The sequence below is a fragment of the Trachurus japonicus genome, chromosome 5 (assembly GCF_045865225.1).
Source record: "Trachurus japonicus isolate A0001 chromosome 5, Traja_1.0".
Lineage (NCBI taxonomy): Eukaryota > Metazoa > Chordata > Actinopteri > Carangiformes > Carangidae > Trachurus > Trachurus japonicus.
The window spans coordinates 26,437,778-26,459,644 of NC_140911.1; the positions used below are offsets into that span (position 1 = coordinate 26,437,778).

The 21,867-nt window shown below is 42.3% G+C and overlaps 2 protein-coding genes across 2 annotated transcripts in view; one reads left to right on the forward strand and one right to left on the reverse strand.

Moving 5' to 3' along the window:
* Nucleotides 1-21,867, forward strand: part of nav1b (neuron navigator 1b) — a 98,813-nt gene that overhangs the window by 9,887 nt on the left and 67,059 nt on the right. The window lies entirely within an intron of this gene.
* Nucleotides 708-4,264, reverse strand: csrp1b (cysteine and glycine-rich protein 1b). The gene is made up of 6 exons (XM_085777037.1): nucleotides 4,182-4,264; nucleotides 3,192-3,301; nucleotides 2,585-2,753; nucleotides 2,285-2,414; nucleotides 1,963-2,056; nucleotides 708-1,191 (listed from the first exon to the last, which is right to left on the reverse strand). Exons 2-6 carry the CDS (start codon nucleotides 3,298-3,300, stop codon nucleotides 1,115-1,117), a joined length of 579 nt encoding a protein of 192 aa, XP_085633163.1. The 5' UTR covers nucleotide 3,301; nucleotides 4,182-4,264; the 3' UTR covers nucleotides 708-1,114.

The window sequence follows — 21,867 nt, forward strand, 5'->3', positions numbered from 1 at the left end:
ATGACCTCATCGCGGTTCTAGGAGGTACTGCATTGTTGGAAGTTCTAGTGTTAAACATGCTCTTTAATTGATTTTTAATTGTTGTACTTATGGTTAAATATAGAAATGATCATGTTGTCCATGACCAGGTCTCTCTGCTACCCTCTGGTGGGAAAAAGGTATGAAACACTCACAGTAATCTGTGCAGTAAATATTGGGACATTTAGAGCAAACATTAAGTCTATTTGAAGATGCCAGAGATGAAATAGGTTTTAGTTCCTCCTATTTATCTTCAGTCTGACCACTTTAAAGCTCTGGAAGAAGATCCTGAGGTATTGAGTGTAGTAATACTTTCATCCTTTCATCCTGGATTTCAGCCCTGTTTTTGCTGTGTGACCGACTCACACATGTTGCCGTCGGCGCCAAAGCAAACAGCTGCCCTCCTCCTCCCTCCACCACACCAACACTACTGCCCTGCACCACCACAGCTGCCTGGCACTCCGGTCTGTGTGCCAGCTCCTCGGCTCAGGCAGAGACGGGGCTGAGCACTGCGACTCCGTTGTTCACCACAGCAGCTGGCACTTTGCTCTGTGCGAGGATGATCACACACCACCACAAACACACCCAACAACGCACCACACAGATTCCATCAGATCCAAATGACAAAAACACAATGACAGTTGTGTAAAAACAAAACGTTCCATCACAGCGAATGAGAAAAACATCCGTTGTTTTTGTTGCTCAATATTTATTTTGTGTTTCAGCAATGATGCGTATTTTAAGATGGTATGTACAATATTTGATAAGTAAGGCAGTGAAGAAGGCTTTATCCTGACTTAAATGAAGCTTGATGTGAGGCTGTGAATGCCCCAGTCTGCACATCCAAACAGAGTTAGCCCTCAGTGTATTTTAAATCTTTAGCCTGAAATCTTTTTGAGGGTAGAAAATGACACACCAGAATTTAATGCAACACATAAGCAAGAAAAAGCTGTGTGCAGTGTGCGTTTATCGTTCCTTTTTGCCTGTAGCTGCTGTGAGTAACCTAAAAAATGGATGGCCATCCTCGGAGGATCCTCAAAGCGATGTTATCAGAGCCGACCAGATATGGGTCTGAGGTGGGCCGAAGCCTCGGGCTTCACTGGGAGTGAGCCAGAGCTCCGGCTCCCTGACCGAAGCCAAAGCCCTTGGGACCGAAGTTCTTTGCGTAGCAACCTGTGAATGAAGTGACAGTGAATCAGAAACACTGTGGATAAGTCCTGTGTTTTCACTCCTGAGTAAAATCTTGATTTACAGATGCACAGTATCAAAAGAATGGATGTTTACTGATGCTGGTTGGTTTGTTGAATCCCATGGAAGTGACCAACTTGAACTATGAAAGAGTTTTGTGTTTTACTTTGAAATGGCAAAAGGTCAGAGGGTCTACTGACCTCTTCAGCCTCTGTCTTTAGTAATTCACAAAAACTGCTTCTGCACTGCCAGCTGAGCTTAGACTCTACTCAAAGTAAATAAAGCTGTATCTCACAAAACAACTAGGAGGAGGAGGAGTGCACTGAATATCAAACTGCAATGTTTTAAGTCAACATGATGCTTGCATTTTATGAGGAGGCTGTTTTGCCCATTTTTAAGATAATTAACATGTACTGTATACATGCATGTACAACGGAAGTTGTGCACCCTGCACAGTCATGATCCCGGCTCATCAAACAAGAATAAGAATGATCTAGTTTTACGAAGTTCCGAACTAATGATCGAATACATGAATGATCAATGAAATATCACAAAATAGTGAAAAATACACATAAAGGTGAGGGAAACATCTCCACATTGCCGAAAGATTTAAATAAAAATCAACATATCCTACAATTTTAGATATATTGGATTTATCGAAGGTTTGGCTTTTCTGCATCAAAAATAATAGTTGTATAATATATAACATATGATATTTCTGTCCAAAGTGAATGATTGTTTCACAAACTGTTTCACCTTTACAGTAGATCTCCCCATCCCGATCAGCGACGGTCGTGGACTCCAGCCCTTTGCCGCATTTGGCACAACGAAAGCATGCCTTATGCCAGGACTGAGGAGAGAGAGCAGTGAGATAGGTTTATTTCAAAAATGTACAAAGAACAGAGTAGTTGCCCACTATTAACTGAATAAATAATAATACAATTTATTTATAGGCACCTCTCAAGGCAGCCTTCAGCACACAGTAAAATATGAAATATACAGGGCATAAACTAACAGAACAAATGTAATTGCATGAAATATGTTGAATTTAGAAGTCAGTGCATTAGATCTTCCTTACATTTCCTCCTCCAATAACCTTTTCGGCTGCGTACACTGTTCTGCCACATCGGGGACACACGTCGGAGCCTCCTGCTTTCTGGGCAAACTTGGAGGCGTTGGGGTTGTTGGTGGGGCGATGAGGAGCTTGTCTGTCAACAAGAATCAGAGCTTTTATTTTGGCGGGAATGGGAAGTCAACAGAGGGAGAAAGAGTTACTATGTGGATACTTTGGTTCTGCTGTTTTGAAAATACATCGTAAAAATGTTCTTTGGCATGGATCTACAGTGAAAGCAACAGGAGGAAGTGATGTTTCGCTCACACTTCAGGTCTGATTCCAAGACCCTCTCCTGTGTCCATGCTCAGAGTGCCGGCTCCACCTCCGAAGCCGTAGCCCTTTGGCCCATATTTCTTGCCGTAGCAGGATTTACAGTAGATCTCGTCCACGTGAACAGCCACTGTTGTGCTGTCGAGGTTCTTCTTACAGACCACTTGCAACAGAGGAAAAAAAACAAACAAATTACATGCAATAATATGGTCCATCTACTTTTTTCCCTATTTAGTCAGAAACTTTTCTTCACAGATGTTTAGTTGTGACTTAACCCCCAGCTATGTGTGACGTTTGACTGAGGAAAATGGCATACTCACTATGAGCTTTATAGGCTTCAGATAAATACTGGACTGTGCCCAAGGGGAGGGGGGAGTTGCCCCTACCTTCCTCTGCCATATAAGGAAGACCAAGCCTTCGTCACGTTTCTGCTGGACCCAAATAAGGACTCAGATGTCTGAGCGAAAACCTGCGGATGCTCACTTTCCTACCCCCGACGCCAAATACCCCGCATTCCTCCCTGGCACTTCTCGTGATTTCCCACTTATTACGGGAGTCAGTGGACAAATAAAGCAGATTACCTGAGAACTGAAATACTTACTGCACAGAAAACAGGATTTATGCCAGCTCTTCCCCTCGCACTGCACTTCCTCAGCAAAGTAGACGGTTTTCTGGCAGCAGCCGCACTTGTTTCCTCCTCCGAAAGGCATCCTGTGAGCACGGAGGGAGAGCGGCTTGTGTACATTTCTCATTCACTGACTATACAACGTTCAGAGCTGCTTTGCAGACAGAGGCCATCTGCAACACTTGAGGCTACGTACAACAAAACCTATAAAAGGAGAAGCCCCAGTTTGCTATGATACACTGGTGTTTCTCTGCCTCTTCTTGCCTACGCCTGTTGGCATCAGTGGATATCTAAAGGACCTGATCATAAAATGCAAAATACTTTCTCTGATATGACTGGACTACCTCATGCAGAGCACATGACATCAGACTATGCCCTGTGTAGACACTACACTAGTGTCAGCTCTGAGTTTCAGAGGTTAAAGGACTTGGTGACAAGTGTCATGTTATGTTTGAGATGCGTCATCTGGCAGCTCTCATCCACACACAGTCCGTAATCAACTAGATCGCTTTGGATAAACAGGAAATTCCCTGCATTTTATTTTGTAATCACATTTGAGCAACCCTGACCTCAGACAAACCCAGCAGACCACACAACACACATTTAGTGACTATTCATTAAACAATCTTAAAAATAAGTGGCCATAAAACGAGCCTTGTTTTTCAACCGAGAGTGATGACAGAAATGTTTAGGCGTTTTCTTTAGATATAAAACTTATTCTCAGCAAAGCAGTGACACCTTTTCAGGGTTATTTCCTGTCTGGAGTCGTTCCTGTGATCCAGAACAATAACAGGATGTTTTCCAACTTTAACGTTTAGCCTCTTTACTTTATTTTAACCCGCAAATCGTCTCTGACCATCAACCCCAGAACTTCCAATTTTTAGAACATCAATGTAAGTTCTTTCTAAAAATCATTACAGTTTCCTATGGTCTCATCAGAAACTTCAGTTTAAATTGGTCTCTTACCTGAGGTGAGGTGAAGGGCTGCTCCTCTCTGTGGCTGGTTTATGACAACAGGAGACGAGTGAGTGGAGAAGAGACACTTGTCTGATGAGGAGAAGTGAGTGAGGCTGAGTGGAGGACTGAGGGAGGAGTCGGGACACAGAGACAGAAAGAGGGAGTGAAATGTAGAGAATGGGAGGATGGTGAGAGATGGACAGGTTTGAGATGGAATAGAGATAATATATTATTTTAATCTTCATGCAATCAAAACTGCCCTATATGGTAAAATTACGAAACAGGAACAGTAACACACTAAGGTCACTCTGCACACTGGCGACCCTCAATGGTAACAAGAGGTAACTGGTCTGAGTTTTGAGGACCAAGAATAACACACAGCAGCACGACATCACCAAATCTGCGAATGATTAAACCATTTCCATTTCCACTTACTCGTTTGGCAAATGCTTTCATGCAAAGAAACTGACAAGTGAGAGACAGCCCCAGTACAGGAGACTGTGGAGGAACTAGGAAGTGATACATCTGTTCAGTTAGAGCAAAGAGATTTTTATTCATGTATTTATGCTTTTGGTTGTTTTGCTGTGTTGCTTGCTCTACGTCTGTTACACTGTGTTCTTTTAGCTCCCCATTGCTGCACAGCGCCTACTGCCCCACTGCAGACAAATTGACAAGTGAACAACAGGGAAAGTTCACTTCACTTAGGATTGTCCCCCATTGTGTTTCAAAGATTTACATTTCCCTCTGAATACTCAGATTGCATGGTCAGTAGAAACAACAACTCAACAGACTCTTCTTCTCCTTTATAGCAGTTTATTCATTATTGGAATATCAAGTCTTAAAGGGATAGTTCAACATTTTGGCAAACTGGCCCATTGCCATAATCCCTATAGTTTTAGGAGTAGATTTGTTACCTTTAATTGTCAGTGTAAGCTTTTTAGAACGGCGGAGCAGAGCCGTGAGCTGCTCAGAGCTATGCTACGGAGGCTCATGGGATTTCTTGATTTCCCTCATCAAACTCATCAAATACACAATCCAGAAACTCCAAAACACTCTTGTGGACAAGTTGTGACCTGCACATTCTATGAGATAATAATGGAACGTTACGAGACAGAGTTGTTTTTGAGGTAAATTCATGCAAAACGGCTGATACATGTTTCCATCGGGGCAGTTTTTCAGCAAGTAGTCTCTGTGTTTGCCTCGCTTTGGAGTTGTTGGATTGTGTATTTAGTCTGATGAGGGAAACCAAGAAATCCCGAGCTCCGTAGCATAGCTCTGAGCAGCTCACGGCTCTGCTCCGCCGTTCTAAAAATAGCTTGCACCGACAATTACAGGTAATGAACCTACTCCTAAAACTATAGGGATTTGCCAAAATGTTGAACTATCCCTTTAAAGTGTTAGGTTGGGCATGGTTGTGTTGGCTTTTCTTTTTAACATGATAGTTTCAGTGCTGACCTTCAGCTTTAAATTGCACATATTTTCATCCACATTTCATCAACAGTAGTTGTGACAGTAGTTATTTTTTAGATGTGTATTGATTAAATTATATTGTCCTGTCCGTCCTGTCAGGCACCGTGATGTTGCTCTGCCAGATCTGTGCTGCAGCCATCTTTCACTGTGTTTTCTGTGTTTGGTCTTTAGCGAGTGAAACGTGATCTGTTGCCCTGAGGTCACATGACTCTAAAAAAACCTCCTCATATTCGTAGGAATTATATTCATGGCTGTAGTTGACATGAGACAATAATTATGTTTTGTTAAGCAGTAAGCCGATGAACCTGATGACAGTTTTTGTGACTGATGCCTGCTCTCAACCACACGTGACATTTTCTCATGATATTTCCTGCAGTGTGTTTTCTGTTTGTCCTCAGGGAGGGGGGGTCGATACTGTATATCAGGGTGAAATGACTCCTTAACATGCACATGCTCCCTGCTGATGATCCTCTGTCTCCAGCAGCCATTGATAAAGAGAGAAAATATGAGCAGCAGTGATATCTCTAGTTTCCTGCCTGTAAATCTTGCCGGTCTGAGGAGAAACTCTGTGGCTGCTGCCTTACAAGGTGTTTCTGCTGAAACACTGGGATGTTCTCTCTCACTCTGTGGGTTAAATGAGCTGTGTGACTCAGAGCAACAGGTCAATGAGAAACAGTCACATGACACTTGTTCTGCATGTGGCTGATCTGGCAGCAATGAGTTTAACTGTGAAAACACGAAAGAACACCACTTCACACTAAAATTATCCTAATACAGGATTTAGGACAGGACCAATGGCATATGACTGTAATGATAATAATAATGCAGTTATTATATTTTATTTACAGTTAAAAATATAAATGCAACATTGTTTTTGCTCTTATTTTTCACAAGCTGAACTCAAAGATCTAAAACTTTTTCTATGTACACAAAAGGTCTATTTCTCTCGAACATTGTTCACAAATCAGGCTAGATCTGTGTTAGTGAGCACTTCTCCACCTCACAGGTGTGGCATATTAAGATGCTGATTAGACAGCAGGATTATTGCACAGGTGTGCATTAGGCTTGCTGGCTACAGTAAAAGGCCATGCTAAAATGCGCAGTTTTATCACAGCACAATAGCTACCACGGATGTTGCAAGTTTTGAGGGAGCGTGCAATGGCATGCTGACTGCAGGAATGTCCACCAGAGCTGTTGTCTGTGAATTGAATGTTCATTTCTCTTCCATAAGCCGTCCCCAAAGGTGTTTCAGAGACTTTAGCAGTACATCCAACCAGCCACCCGGACAGCTGCCGCAACAATCGGTTTGCATAACCAAAGAATTTCTGCACAAACTGAAAAAAAAGAAAGAAAACCGTCTCAGGGAAGCTCATCTGCATGCTCGTCGTCCTCATCGGGGTCTTGGCCTGACTGCCGTTTGTTGTCGTAACCGACTTGAGTGGGCAAATGCTCACGTTTGATGGAGTGGCACTATAGAGAGGTGTTCTCTTCACGGATGAGTCACGGTTTTCACTGTTCAGGGCAGATGGCAGACAGCGTGTATGGCATGGTGTGGATGAGCGGTCAACATTGTGGATCAAGTGGCCCATGGTGGCGGTGGAGTTATGGTATGGGCAGGTGTAATGTTATAGACAACCAACACAGGTGCATTTTATTGTTGGCATTTTGAATGAGATACCTTGACGGGATCCTGAGGCCCATTGTTATGCCATTCATCCACAACCATCACTTCATGTTGCAGCATGATAATGCACGGATCTGTACACAATTCCTGGAAGCTGAAAACATCCCATTTTTGCATGGCCAGCATACTCCCCGCTGACAGGTCACCCATTCAGCGTGTGGGATGCTCTGGGTCGGCATATACAACAACTTCGCACAGCCATTCATGAGGAGTGGACCAACACTCCACAGGCCACAATCAACAACCTGATCAACTCTATGCGAAGGAGATGTGTTGGTGGTCACAGCAGATACTGTCTGGTTTTCTGACCCCCTGACTCATTGGGAAGATTAGTGAGCAGTAAGCATTTAAACCATTTTCCAAATAGGGAGCTTTAAAGGGACAACAGGAGTTTTGGAAAAGCAAAGTGTTTTCACACTACATTTATGAGCCTCCGCGCACCGTGAAATTCTTTGACCGGTGCAAGACAGACTCATGTTTTCATTCATCAATAATTAATGTCAGAGGTTCAAAGACGATCACGTACCATCGTAGTTCTGACCATAAACGGCGATTCGGCGGTGTTATTCTCATGACTCGCCACGAAACTGAAAGTAGAGAAACTGCCACCACCAATATTAACAAAATAACGATAGAGACATTAACAAGTGTGGGTAGCGCAGATTCATCCACATTAACGTGAGACTTTTTTCTAACCAAATAGAAACTCCTCGTTGTCCCTTTAATCAACATGTGTAAACTGTCTTACAACCTGTTAATTCATAATTTATAAAGTGTTAAACAACCACATTAATAACATTTATACATTTTTATAAGGTCAGTCCTATATTGAACCTACTAAAGTCAATCTTTCAGCGATAATAGGATTTTATTGTTTCACCACACCATACAATACTAAATTACTAATATATTTTAAACCTGTTTATGCATCTTATTATCATTAATTGAGCTGTGTTGCAGAAACACTTGGATGGGTGAGGTGATCACATGGAGGCTCTGTTGCTAAGGGCATTGTTGGCATTTTTCCTGTGATCTTGTGCCCTGTGACATTCAACAATTGTGCCGGTCCAGCCTTCCTGTCTTTCACACTTTATTAGAACACATCACACATGTGACCTTTACATTACTGTAAATGGATGGACGCTGCTCAGTGCAGCAATCAGTCAGACTGCTGTTCATCCAAATAAGGAGACATCTAGTGTTTTCTTTAATAGTATAAAACATGGATGTCAGCACTTCCAGCATGGCTGGGTTGTCTGGTACCAGAAGAGGAGGATGTGGGAAGGTGAAACTGATAGGGAGCCTGGAGTCGATACAGGGAGTGAAGCAAGAGCCAGCAGAGAGTGATGCTGCTTGGTCTGCCTTCCTCCCTCTCTCCAAGCCCTCTAGGCTCTTCACCATCATAGGAAGAGACAATGATGAACTCAGGAAGCCTATTTATAGCCAGCGATTGGCCAACACTAGCCCTCTGTTTCTGCTCTGTGGACATCCGCCCTTGGATAGTTGTGTAGTATGTGCACATGTGATTATGCTCATGACAGGGAGGGAGAAGAGAGAGGAAGAGGGGAGTGGTGTGACAGAGACTCAATGGATTTATTCCAGAGGAAGAGGAGAGGATAAGAGGCAAAGCAAGATAAGAGGCAGGGACTGGGCTGGGCTGTGGTCCATCCATCACTGCACAGAGGAGTGGTGATTGCTCACTGGAGTCTCATGGAGGAATTCAGCACAGACTCTTGTTGCGTTTGACTGACTGACCTGAAGCCAGGAGTCCTCCCATGCTAATGGTCTTGTTTTGGCAGCGTTTTCCCACAGAAGCTTTGCCAAGTTGTCAGGTGAGGAAGAAGAAGAGCTGGAGGAGGTGAGACGACTGAGAACGTGTTTGCATGGCAACTAAGCCGTCTGTGTGTTTAGTGTATTTGGCTTTTTGCGCGTTCTGGTGTTTAGTGTTTAATCCACTGTGGCTGGTGTCCATGCTTTGGTTCATGTTTGTTTGTGGTAAAAAAAAAATCTCATGCAGACTGCATGTTTTTGCAGATGTGTTTTAACTTTACTGTGGAGCGGAAACCATCAGTCTATTAACCAGTCTATTAATTACCCTGCTGCTATTTTCAATAAGTGATTAATCATTCAAGTCAAAATTGACAAGAGTTCACAGGTTCCAGCTTCTGTGATGTGAACATTAGTTTGTTTTCTTAATCTACTCTGATATTAATTCATATGTTTGGGTTTTAGAGAGTCATTTTGGAAAAGCAGTGCTTTTTATAGAGTTTATGGATTAATTGATGAATATTTTATGGGTTTGAATGCTGTATTATTTGGTCACCAGTAAACCAAATTAAATTGTAACGTGGTCTGAATTAATCTTAATCTTTTTTCCCACTGTTTTGAGGGAAATGAGACAAATCCGTCTAGAATTAACTTTTTTGCAATAAAATGCTGGGGTCCTTTCCAGGCCTGTATGTGGGGAATCAAAAGCAAGCTGTTCAAACACAAGTGGCCAAAAGTGTTCGTAATTCTTCATATAATGTAATAAGCATGGTTCCTGGTGCAAAAATAAAACCCCTCATTCTTCCAGTGAACATGATTTGCTACATTTCAGCTGAGGAAATGGAATAATTGTGTTTAGGTAGGAAGGAGGTGGGGGTTTGGCTGCACGACCCTCTGTCTGATTCAACAAGCAGCAGTCGGACTCTAGAGTTTAATGTGCTCTGCGGCATGCGCGCTCCGTGGCCATAATGAGAGGGGAAGAGATGCAGTTTCATGAATTAGTCAGCAGAGGTCACATATAGGCAGAGATAATGTCTGAGTGAGGTTGAGACACACCCTGATTCCCCTCTCTCTCTCTCTCTGTCAGCTTCTGGTGCAGACTAGTTGCTGTAAGACGAACTGAAGCAAAAGGTGACGAGGTTTATTAACTGAGGCAGAACACGCGAGCAACAGAGTGTGAAGTGCACAATTAATAAGCTGCGAGAGTAGAGTGAGGGATGAGGGACTTTGCTATCACTCGTGCTGTTTGTACCTGACTGTGAACCCACTGATTCTTATCCAGGCACCTTTTAATTAAGCTGCGATTATGTTCACCCTCATGCACAGGATCTAATAATGCAGATAGCAATTTGTACCTCTCAAGATCAGCTAGTGTGTGTGAATGTGTATATACAGTATCTCTCTGTGTGCACATGCAGATTAATTACACATTTCTGAGTATTTCTATGTTCAGTCAGACCCCCCCCCCATCTTTGACTGTAATCCTCACTCATCTCCTGTGTGTGACTCAACACAGAGGATGTAGGGCTCTAATTTCCAAACTGCCTCAAGTCTATAATCTCCACTCATGAACTTCCTGCAGAGAGCTCTGACTCCAAGAATGTGTAAGAGAGAATATATCATAAGACACCATCACACCACCCGTTGCCTTGAATCTTCACACCAGTATTCCTGTTGTTTCATTGCTCCCGGCACTCACTAAATTTGGTCTTGATCCGGCGCACCGTCTGAGCCTGCACATAATCTGCCCTGTAAAATGATTGCCTGAGTCATTTTCTTTTTTTTTTTGCAATATTTGTCCCTGCATAACAAAGGGAGGGTGTCTTAGTCACAGTTTGTATGTAAATTTTGTTTGGGGGGGGGGGTGGGAGTTATATGAAAAAAGTGAGCGTGAGCCCATGCTGTCACCAGATCATCACTGCTGTCATTCCTTTTTTTTTTTTTTTTCCCTGAGCTGACACCTCTTGAGTTCCTTTGGCCCAGATTTCCCATTGAGGGTCGTGCTGAGGGAGCCTGTGCCCCGTAGGCAGCCAACTACAAACATGCAGTGACAATTCAAATCAGTCCGGTCCACTGGCTCTGGCTGTGACTCAGGACATTGAGCGCCGGGCGGAAAAGATGCATACGCAACCTGCCACGCTGCGCCGGGACAGATAGAGACAGATGGAAGACAAGAAAGTGCAGAGTGTGAGGCAGGTTATGAGTATTTAACCAGGTGTATGGCCCAGTTTTTTTTTAGCTCAGCACTTTTGTTGAGGGAGATTTGAACTGGAACGGTGCCAGGTCCATTTGCAAGTCAGAGCGTGCGCCTGCCAGCTAAGTAGACGGATCCACAGGCACCAACTGCAGCAGAGGATCTGTCTAGAGTATTGTTATGCAAGCAGGAGCGGAGCATTCCCACTTTGATCCGGGCGTCGGACGGAGACAGGGATGCTTCGGTCCTCCTCGGTGCTGTTAGAGCTGGAGGCTGCTGCTGTAGCACAGGGCTCGGAGCCCAGTCACATCACATGAGGGATGAAGTGATGGACACCTGAAGATAAAGCTCATCACTCTCAGCTTCTCTTTGCACCTGTAAGATTTTTCTGCTCTCTGCTAGGTAAGTTTGAGTTCCCTCCTGCCTTAAATGGTTTTAAATCATTTCATTGATCTAAACTTTCCATCCTCCAGAGTGACCTTGTTTTTCAGAACAGCTCAGATATACAACTACTGTACACCACTACAGACTAGTATTTATGGAGCATGTGAGCAGCTGGCAAACACAGTCCTGTACTACAACAACAACAACAACAATAGTGTCTTGTGGTTGACTGAGATGCTGTATATCCATCATGTGAACGTCTGCACAGAAAAGGCCTGAGGGGAACGGTGCACAGTCACACTGCTGAACTAATTCCTGCAAAGACTCAGTGGTCCTGCACCAGACTTTTATTATTCCTGCCTGGGACGGGGAGTCATGTGCCCACTAATTGTCTGGGATGTGCTGCTGACTCATACCAGTGTGTGTGTGTGTGTGTGTGTGCTATACTGTAGGCTTCCACTGCATCAGGCTCGCACTCACACTACTCATCTGCATTTAGACCAACACACAGCGGAGCATGGTCATTCATGCTCTGCTGTTTGATGTCCCGATCAAAGACTGAATCAGATTTTCTTTTGGTGCTTGAAGCAACAAAATCGTATTAAATGTGAAGCTACGGTGATGTTTCTGCTCAGAAATGTTTGGGTATAATTTGAAATGTTTCATTTTTAAAATATACATTTATACCTTTGAGGGATTTCAATAGATTTTGCTAAACTTTTTCCATTTTTCCAATTTGAAGCTGCACTTTATGTCTATGGGGCATTATAATGTATTTCTGCTTATTCCTATTCCTATTTATTTCATTTTTCTTTTCTTTGATAAAATCCTGTGATTCACTGCTGCCTGGCCCACATACTGACCACATAGTGGAAGTTTATCAGATGAAGAGCTGAAAGTTTCCTGTAGGAGTTGGTGGAGACCTTGGGGCAGTGCGTGGCTCAGTGGTTAAAGCGGTCGCCCACGCAGGCGTCCCCGGTTCGAATCCCGCGTCGGGCAGACCTTTCCTGCATCTCATTCCCCCTCTCTCTGCCTCCCCCTTTCCTGTCTATCTCACTGTGCTATCAAATAAAAAGGCAAAAAGGCCCAAAAATATACTTAAAAAAAAAGGAGTTGGTGGAGACCAAACAGTGAGCTAAAAGTAACGAGATATAGCAAACAAACATTTATGGCTAGAAGCATAACTCCTATTCAGCGCTATGTTTCTGGATGTACAAAAACCTCAGTGTGGCGTTGCCCCCACGAATCCTAGAATTAACTGCTAACACATAGTCACAAGGACACATGGTCACATGCAGATGGTTAGCATGTGATTTTTTTTTTTTTACCATGTATACATTTAATGTTTGCTAATTAACACCAATTACATCTGAGGCTGAGTCTTTGAAGCACTATAACCAGATTATAACCAGATAGCTGTAACCTTAAAGTTATGACCTGGTGATGGCTCCAGATGAAGAGTGACAGCATCATCAAAGCCAGATTGATCGACTGGCAGCCATGCATGACTGCTTATCTGTCTAAAACATGTTGAGATATTCCACAGGACATTTAATAAGTTAAGAGGAGTTTGGATCTGAGCAAGAATTCACTGTCATCTACTTGTTGCTTTCTTTCTGACACATTCTGGTCAGCACCATTAAAAAAAAAAGAGTCTCCGTAGCGACCTGAGCATGAAGTAATGCACACAACACACACCATGGAGTAATTCAATTCTACACAGGGAGTCCATGCATGACCCTGGGAATACCACTAATGATCGGTGATGTCACTGCCAATAAAACAGATCTATCATGTGTGCACAACGCGCTGCACTTTTGAACTTTACTAATTTCAGTGTCACTCTGGATTATAGCATAACAACACAGAAATAGTGTCCTGTGGTAAGACGGCGTCTATTACGGTTGTGAAAAATGCTGCACAGGGCATAATTTAGTCTCTTCCCTGCAGCCTGCCTCATGGCCAGGACACTTTCTGAGCCGCTGCGTTTGTAGCTGCAGCAGATTCTTTGTTGCTTCGTTCTAACATTTGCACACATTGCACTGTGTGCGTTGTGGTCAGATGGAGCTACTGCACAGTAAGCCCATAGCTGATTTCAAATTACACATATCATCAGAATAATAACCATGATTATAATATTATGGTGCACACGCCTGCACACTGATGTTATGATGAGATGTTTCAAATACTGGAGAGCGTTGTGTTCAAAGGGGGATTTTTTGTTTCCCCGTAAATGCCACGTCTCTCTGTGCGTGTGTGTGTGTGTGTGGTTTGCCTGGATTTGGAAAGTCTAGTCCACAGACATGCTCCAGTGGCAGACATGTTCCACCTTAGCTAACCCAAAATGGCACATGTGCCGACCTTGGAAAACCTGATGCATATTTCATGTGTTCCATATAAAGCTGTTATACAATATGAAGTGTTGCGAATAAGACGTCGTCGTCGGAGATCTGATACTGAGATGAGACATGAGGAGAAAATGTCTGACTTTGATGCAGAGACTGTGATGGCTGCCAGAGGCGAGCATGTCAGATGTGAAGAGAGCTGGGTGAGAATGTCAAGGGGCCGGTCCTGACACCGTGGTTTGTTTCTGGTCCAGCTGTCCACTTTAGATGTGGTGATGATATGGTGTTAAGTGCTGCGTGTGGCCTCTTTGATGAATATATCATGATGCTCACTGCTTTCGCTCGGATTGTCAAGTGCAATCATTTGACGTGAACTTCAGAAACCTAACGAGGTGTAGTTCTTCAGTCTTCAGGTGACAGTTTGTGTCACTGTGAGCGTCTTGTCAGCTGTTGAGTGATGTGTCACAGTTGCTGCGTCTCCCAGGAGAACTGACACTTCAGCGTAGCATGACACCTTCAGTGAAGGGAAGCGGGAGGGTGAAGGTGATGGGGCTTCACCAACCTGTCGATTGTGAGATCGACTGATGGATCTTCAAGACTTTTCCAGTAGATCTCCATTATTACAGGAACACTTGTCTGAACCCTGGGATGTGCACATGCCAGACTTTTAGCTACATGACAACAGGGTCAGATTGAAACCGATATGAAAGACTGTAAAAGGGGTGGGGCTTATTCCCTGTCACTCTATGTCACTCTTCAACCACAGTGTTGCGTTGCAATGTCAGAGTGTGTCTGTGCTTTTAGACATCCACTTCAGTCGACTGTCAGTCAATCCTCACTTCCCCCCTACAACCGGTCCAAATGCCGCACCCCGACTCTTGGCTGCAGTACACGTGAACAGGAACATATCATTTCAGTCTTTGCATCGCTTTACTGGCTCCCAGTTCATTTTAGAGTTGATTTTAAGATGTGACTGACCTCTTAAAGCCCTATGTGTCCCCTCTCGGTCCTTCAGACCAGACTCAGGGGCAGAGGGGATTTGCTTTTTCCGCTGCTGGCCCCAAACTCTGGAACTCCCTGCCCCTTCATGTTAAAACAAGCCCCTAGCCTAGCTGTTTTTATAGACTTATGTTTCACCCTTTTAATTGCTTTTATTTGCTGTGTTATTTACCTCATGTTGATTTCATTAATTTTTATGTCTGTGTAAAGCACTTAGGTCAACTTGTTGGTTGTTTTTTAATGTGCTCTATAAATAAAATGGATTGGATTGGGTCGACTTGATGGAGAGATGAAGAAGCAATAGTATAAAAATAAATGAATACTCTTCAAATAAATAAATAAGACCTCACATTTTTTATCCAATCATAATGAAGAAGGCCTCGCAAAAGAAGGAGAAAACACACTGAGAATGCAGTTGGCGTTTGCAGCATATACTGTAAGTTGTGCTTTCTACAACTGCTGAAAAATAGAAGATATAATCACAACATTACAAGATCAGTTAACAGTCGTGCTTAAAATGATTTGCTCAGGTAGTTCAATGTGTTTGATGGAACTAAAGGCAGGTTTACCAGGTTTACAGTAAACTCTTGGGGACAGTTTGCAAAAACAGATGCTCCTGAGCTTCACTGACTGACAGTGTATGTCAGTGATTTTTAGAGATCTCTCCCAGCAGATGGTATGAGCTCTGCTGTCGAGCATGTGGCTGAAACGGTTGACTGTTATTTTAAGTTAAACAGTTTCACCAGTTTCCATGAGATGAACATAAACTGTGAAAGCCAGATGTGGACAGTGGTGTTTACACTAAACCTCCACCATGATACTGGCAGTAGCACACCTGTTTTGTTGTGTTTGATGCAAAACAGTCATTTTCCAGTTTATAGAGTCCAGTTTCTTTACCACTGAAGTCTTGCTTTGGAACCACGAGACGACCACTTACATTTTCCAAGTTCCGTGGTCATTTTGTCTGAGCTGTATCTCAGTCGTGAGTCGTGACTTATGTTCTGCTGTGTTGAATCCAACTCTTTGTATAAACCCAGTGCGCTCACCCGGAGCCCAGGAGGCAGGGAAAATGCTGAGTGAGGGTTTATTTAAAGATTACCATCACAGCAGGTGATTCTTATCCAGAGTTACATCCTGGCCTGGTCCATTACTGACTTAATGCTTAAACCCTATTTATATACTATGACATGTTTTTAATCATGTTATCACACGGTCAATAGCCTAAGCCAAAATTTTTCCACATCCCTACCACATTTTTCTTTAACTCTTTTTACCCACACACACTACACACTGACTTACAGCACTGTTCAATATGGAAAATGATCAAAAAGCGTTTTCACAGACAAGATAACAACAAATATATACTTTACAAATATTTTTTCTGTTGCTGTGACTGTATTTATTTTGTGTTTTATGTTGGACCCCCTCGAAAATGAGATGGTTGTTCATCTCACCTCAAGGCGTTATCCATGAATATGTTTTAAACATGTACAACTGTCAAGTCTGTTATACACTGTTGCCCACAAAGTTGGAATAATCTTGTTTTCAGACACATTCTTCTTTTTGTTCCTATTATAAATGTTATTGTGATTACATTTTCACAGGGATATGTTTGAAAGAGATTAATCAATAAAGATTTAAGAAGATATACACTTTATCAACAATAAATCACATTGTCACAATCATTTCATGAGAAGAGCCTAAAAAAAAACTTTATGGGCAACCATGTACTGTACAACTATTAAGCAACACATACATTTAAATGAGAGTGGAGTATAATGTTACAACAACATAAACAGTTCACTAAATACAAATTAACTTAAGTGGATCTTGTTGATACCTAAGAGTGTGACAACTTTACTAAGTAGAGTTCATTAAATCGTGTTAAACTATTAATTACTTTGTCAAGCCTGTCTGCCTCTGGCACACAGGCTTGGCACAGGTAACATTCCTGTTAAACTAGAGTCACATAAAATATGAAGCAGATGTGTGAAATTAATATTTGTTATAATTGCTGTGTGAAGGCTTGAGCTCTCGCTAAAAACTGTTTTGTCACCATTACTCTGACCTCTGACCCATCAAAGTTTTGTCAGTCTGTCATTGAGTCCAAGTGGACATCTAAGAAACATCTGAAAGGATTCCCTCGAGGAGTTCTGCAGATATTTCATTCACAAGGCCCAAATCAAGTTTTGTGGCATCACTGCGACCTTAACATTTGACCTTTGACCACTGAAATCTGAGAGGTTAAGCCACAGGTCCTAGTGAATGTCTGTGCCAAATCTGAAGAAGTTTTGTTCTGGAAGTATGTTGTCTCCATGGGAATGGTGTATAGGGACGTATAGATGACCTAAAAATAATATGGCTATTACCTAAAAGATTAAGTGTAATACTCCCATTAGATATTGTACAGATTTAGATTTTAGATTTAGATTATTCTTTCTTTAAATAGCACACAAATAATAGATTTGTCTTTTCGGTATTGCCATGTAGGTATACCCACAGCGCAGGCCTCCACAGACGTTAATGGATAACCCGGCCTAACTGCAAAAACATCCAAAATGAGTGAACTTTTAAAAAGGTAGGGAAGAGAAAACATTTTTACAAATCCCACACAAACTTTAACATACTTCATGGTTCAAATGGACCAAAGTTTAATTACAGGCAGCTGCAGTTTTTATTTTAAAGTTGAGATTTAAACATGGTCAGATTTGGACAGTGCGTCAGTGAGGTTGTTCCAAGTGACTGAACCTTAAAGAAACGCTGATTCAACATGACTCAACCTGAGGAATAATGTGCTTCTTGAACAACGGCTCAGCTGTGTCTGTATTTAGTCTGATGTGGAGGATACTGACAGATGGAACGGCTCAACATTTCACTTGGTCAGTTTTGGTTCTGCCGTGTTAAAGACCGAGCTCAGTGGTGCCACTGTGAGCCATATGTACGCAGGTTTTCACTCCAACCAATTTTCACTAATTAGTTCCTCACCCTTCTGGCTAAAGGTGTGTGTGTGTGTGTGTAAATACTACAATTCACTGTAGAATCTAATATGAATTAAAAACTGCAGACATGTCATAGCACACTGTTGCAGATCCCTTCAAATAGCACCTTGGCATACAACACCATTTTCCATTTTAAACAGCACAAGGGGGAAAAAAGGAAAATGTGTGTTTATTGTGTCACCCACCTCGCGGCTGGCTCTGGAGACGAGCTGACAGTGGTGACAGCGTGCACAAATAAGAAGAGCAGATGCTCAGTAGGTTGTAGAATTTGTGTCTTTGACTGTGGTAACTGAAACAAGGACTTCTGTCATTGTGGCTCTGACACCATGTTTGTGTGTTTTTTAAGACGTGTAGTGTGTCACAGGTTTCACTTTCACTTTGAAAGATTGACAAAAGTAGGAGACTGTCAAATTGCACACTGCCTTTTTTATAGTGTTCATAGGGAATAATTAAGCAGTTTATACATATCCACTAAGACACAGGGCCTAATGATCAATAATTCTGCAGCAATAGACGTCTAAATAAAAGCATCTTAAAGGGATAGATGAGGTTTATTAATGTATGGTAGCCATGCACGGTCACATGCAGTACTTGCAGTAGATTTTGATCATTGATCTCCCAGTTAGGTCACCAGCCTATCACAACCTCACAAACTCACATTCACACCTATTAGCACTGAACAGTTTAACAGTCGCCAAACAACATGATGTTTATGACTGTGGATTGAGGGAGGAAGCCAGAGAACCTGGAGAAAATCCAGACAAGCACAGGGAGAGCAGACAAGTCAGGCCCTGGGGCTCGAGGCCAGAACCTGAGGCAACAATGAAAAACTGTAGTGCCAAAGGAAAATAAACTGCTGAAAATATTCAAACATTTAAATGGATTTATTGATTGTTTCAATTGACACTTCTTAAAAGTGTACATTTTTTATCTAGTGGCCCTGTGCACAGTAACACAAAGCTCTGCTTGTGTGCTTGTGATTCTGGTCGGTTTCACAAAATATATATATATATATATATATAAAAATCTTTATTTCAGATTATTACAGAGGATTATTCCTGGTTAAATAAAGGTTAAATAAAAAAATAAAAAAGATTCAGGGTCCATAGCAAGACAAACACAACAATGCACAGACCCCTTTTTATTGCTGAATTCATATTCACAACACAATATAAAGCTCCACTGCAGATGAAGAGAGATGCAGCGCTGTCAGGCCTTCACTCACACAACTTGAGAGTTTACTTGATAATTTCGTTTAATGATTAAATCACAGTGTCAGCCGTGTTGCCTTCTCCCACCTGTCACCATTCATATTTTTGATTAAGATCTAGACAATGAACAGAAGGTTTTACGCATTTCCTCTCACTGCTGTCTGTATAAGCCTGGAGGATGAAAGTGAAAAAGCCTGTTTTATTTGCTTATGCATGAACTGAATCACTTGTACTATTTTAGGTGTCGTTGCTGCAGTTTTGAGGCTTTTCAAGTGTATTTCCAATGTGCCCCTTCCTCCTCTTCTTCTATACGTGCTCTAATGACCCATTTCGCAGTCCTCGCGGAGACCACCACAGACAACTGCCCACGCTTTTTTGAGTCATCGCAGCGCCGCAGTATGCTGTGTAAAATGCCTTCCTATTCCCACACGAGCCTCGGTTCACTTCGGAGAACTGTGTCAGTTGCATAACGGCAGCGTTGCATTGCAACTGCAGCGGCAGGTTGTGTCAGTGCACATGTGGGATTCTACAATACAGCATCCTCTGATCCGCTCTCTCATCAGTCAGCGCCAATGTCTGCTTTTGAACCAGGTTCAAATAAATTTGTCATGTTGGAGCAATAACTTAACCTGGGATGTTCTGTGCGAACAGGCCTTGTTGACCCCGTTTGGCTGTAAAGCTGCAGACGCTGCAAATTTAAATGGTCCGGTCTAATTGGACTGCAAATAGACGAACAATCCAGCACTTCCAGGCTCGTGTTTCTTTAAAAAGAAAATCAGGTCAATGTGTGATTGAAAGGTTTTAGTGTGTCAGGCTGCAGCAAACAGACAAAAGTTCTTACAAATGATCACACTAAATTGGATTGAGTGACTGTAAATAACCATGCACATGCTGCCTGCTTATTAGTTTAATGTTTGCCCATAAAAAGGGAACACAGAGCTCATTGTCTCAGCCTCAGACCTGGAGTTCACTGTGTGCATGTTTGTATAGGCTGCGGTTGTCAGACCTCTCTGTGCTGCAACTGGTTCATTGCACTTCACTTCACTTTGGTGATCAGGTGTAAAATAATGGACCCTGGAAGTCTATTGGAATGAAAACCAGCAGGAGTCCGAGTTCAGTGGGTGGAAAAGACTGGTGCTTCTACAACGGTCAGTGCGCTCTGAATGACAAACCAGATAAAACTGCTGGTGCTCTTCTCCTGAAGCACGGCACACCCCGTCAGAGCCATGCTTTTTATATGTCACATGACTGAACAGTATATGTTATAATCCAGGACTATATATCCATCTATCACAATCCTGGTTCTTTGATCAGGTTGTGTTAACTGATGAGAAGGTGTGAATGTGAGTCTGTTGTTGTCTGTTTCTTTGGCTACGTTCACACAGGTTGTGATGTTTTTGCTTCCTGTCTATGCTTCCCCAGAATTTTCACCCACAGAAAATGGAGACTTTTGAAAATACAGCTAACCCCATTTTAGTTTGAAAATTCCATGGTGGCATTGTTGTCTGGATGGGAGAAAATGGAGACCTTTGGAAATAATGTCATAGAAGCCCCATGGTGGCTCCCTGATCGGGTCTAATCAGCTATGACTGCCAGTGGTGAAAACAACATGGATAAAGTATTACAAGTGTTATGGATATTGTTGAAGTTGAATTCTGCATTTGGACACTGCGGCTCTTTGCTGTTCCTTGCTTGTAGTATCCATATAAGTCCTGTTCATAGTTTTTACAACTAATCAACCACAGAGGAGACCATCTGCTTCCTGTTTACTCCAGCTTGTGCATCCCCAGTGGTTACTCAGGTGGTGCATATGTGTTTTTAGGTGTGTTATTTTCGTATAACTACAGTATAAACTCCACAACTATTTAGAGCCAAAAGTTCCCATTAATTTCACAACTTCAGGGTTTAAACCTGGTGATTTATCAGTGGTGCCTCCTAGATCCTGACACAACTTGGCTTGTAAATCCATTTAAGAAGTGGCAGCAGTGAGCATACACACTGACACAATAATATTTTCCATTTGTAATGTGAAATAGCAACTCCAGCCTTTTCCCCCCTGAATGTTTTGGCTTTTATTTCATAAAAGGGTTTTTATGATTTCACAGGGCGTTGGCCTACCTCCATCATAAAACACTGCAGAAGAACACTGTAATGAAATTAAATGTGTACAGGCCCAATTACAACTGCATCTAGTCAGATTATACCACAGGCAGCAATGCTTAGAAATGTGTGTTCATATCACCAAAATATGTTTCCCCACTGCAAACCTAATCACTGACTGCAATGATTTGTAAGTGCTTTATTAATCAATGGCAGTGTGGCGGATGGCCAAAGTCCAAATAGAAAGGACTGTGACACCAGGGCTAGGATATGGCATGTTAACTTCCTGCCCTGTATTTGTTGCCAATATCTCAACAATAATCTGGTTCAACTGCTCAAGTTATAAAATGAAGTTCTGTCAGAAATGGCTAAACACTTTTATTGAACCAAAATGCAATGCTTTCTGACTCCAAACCTAACCTACAGTTCAGCTCAAGACAAACATAATGATGTCTAAGTAATAACATAATACAGATGGTTATTCTGGCTGAAAACAAATACAGTACCTCAGAATCAGAAATACTTAAAGGTGCCATATGTAA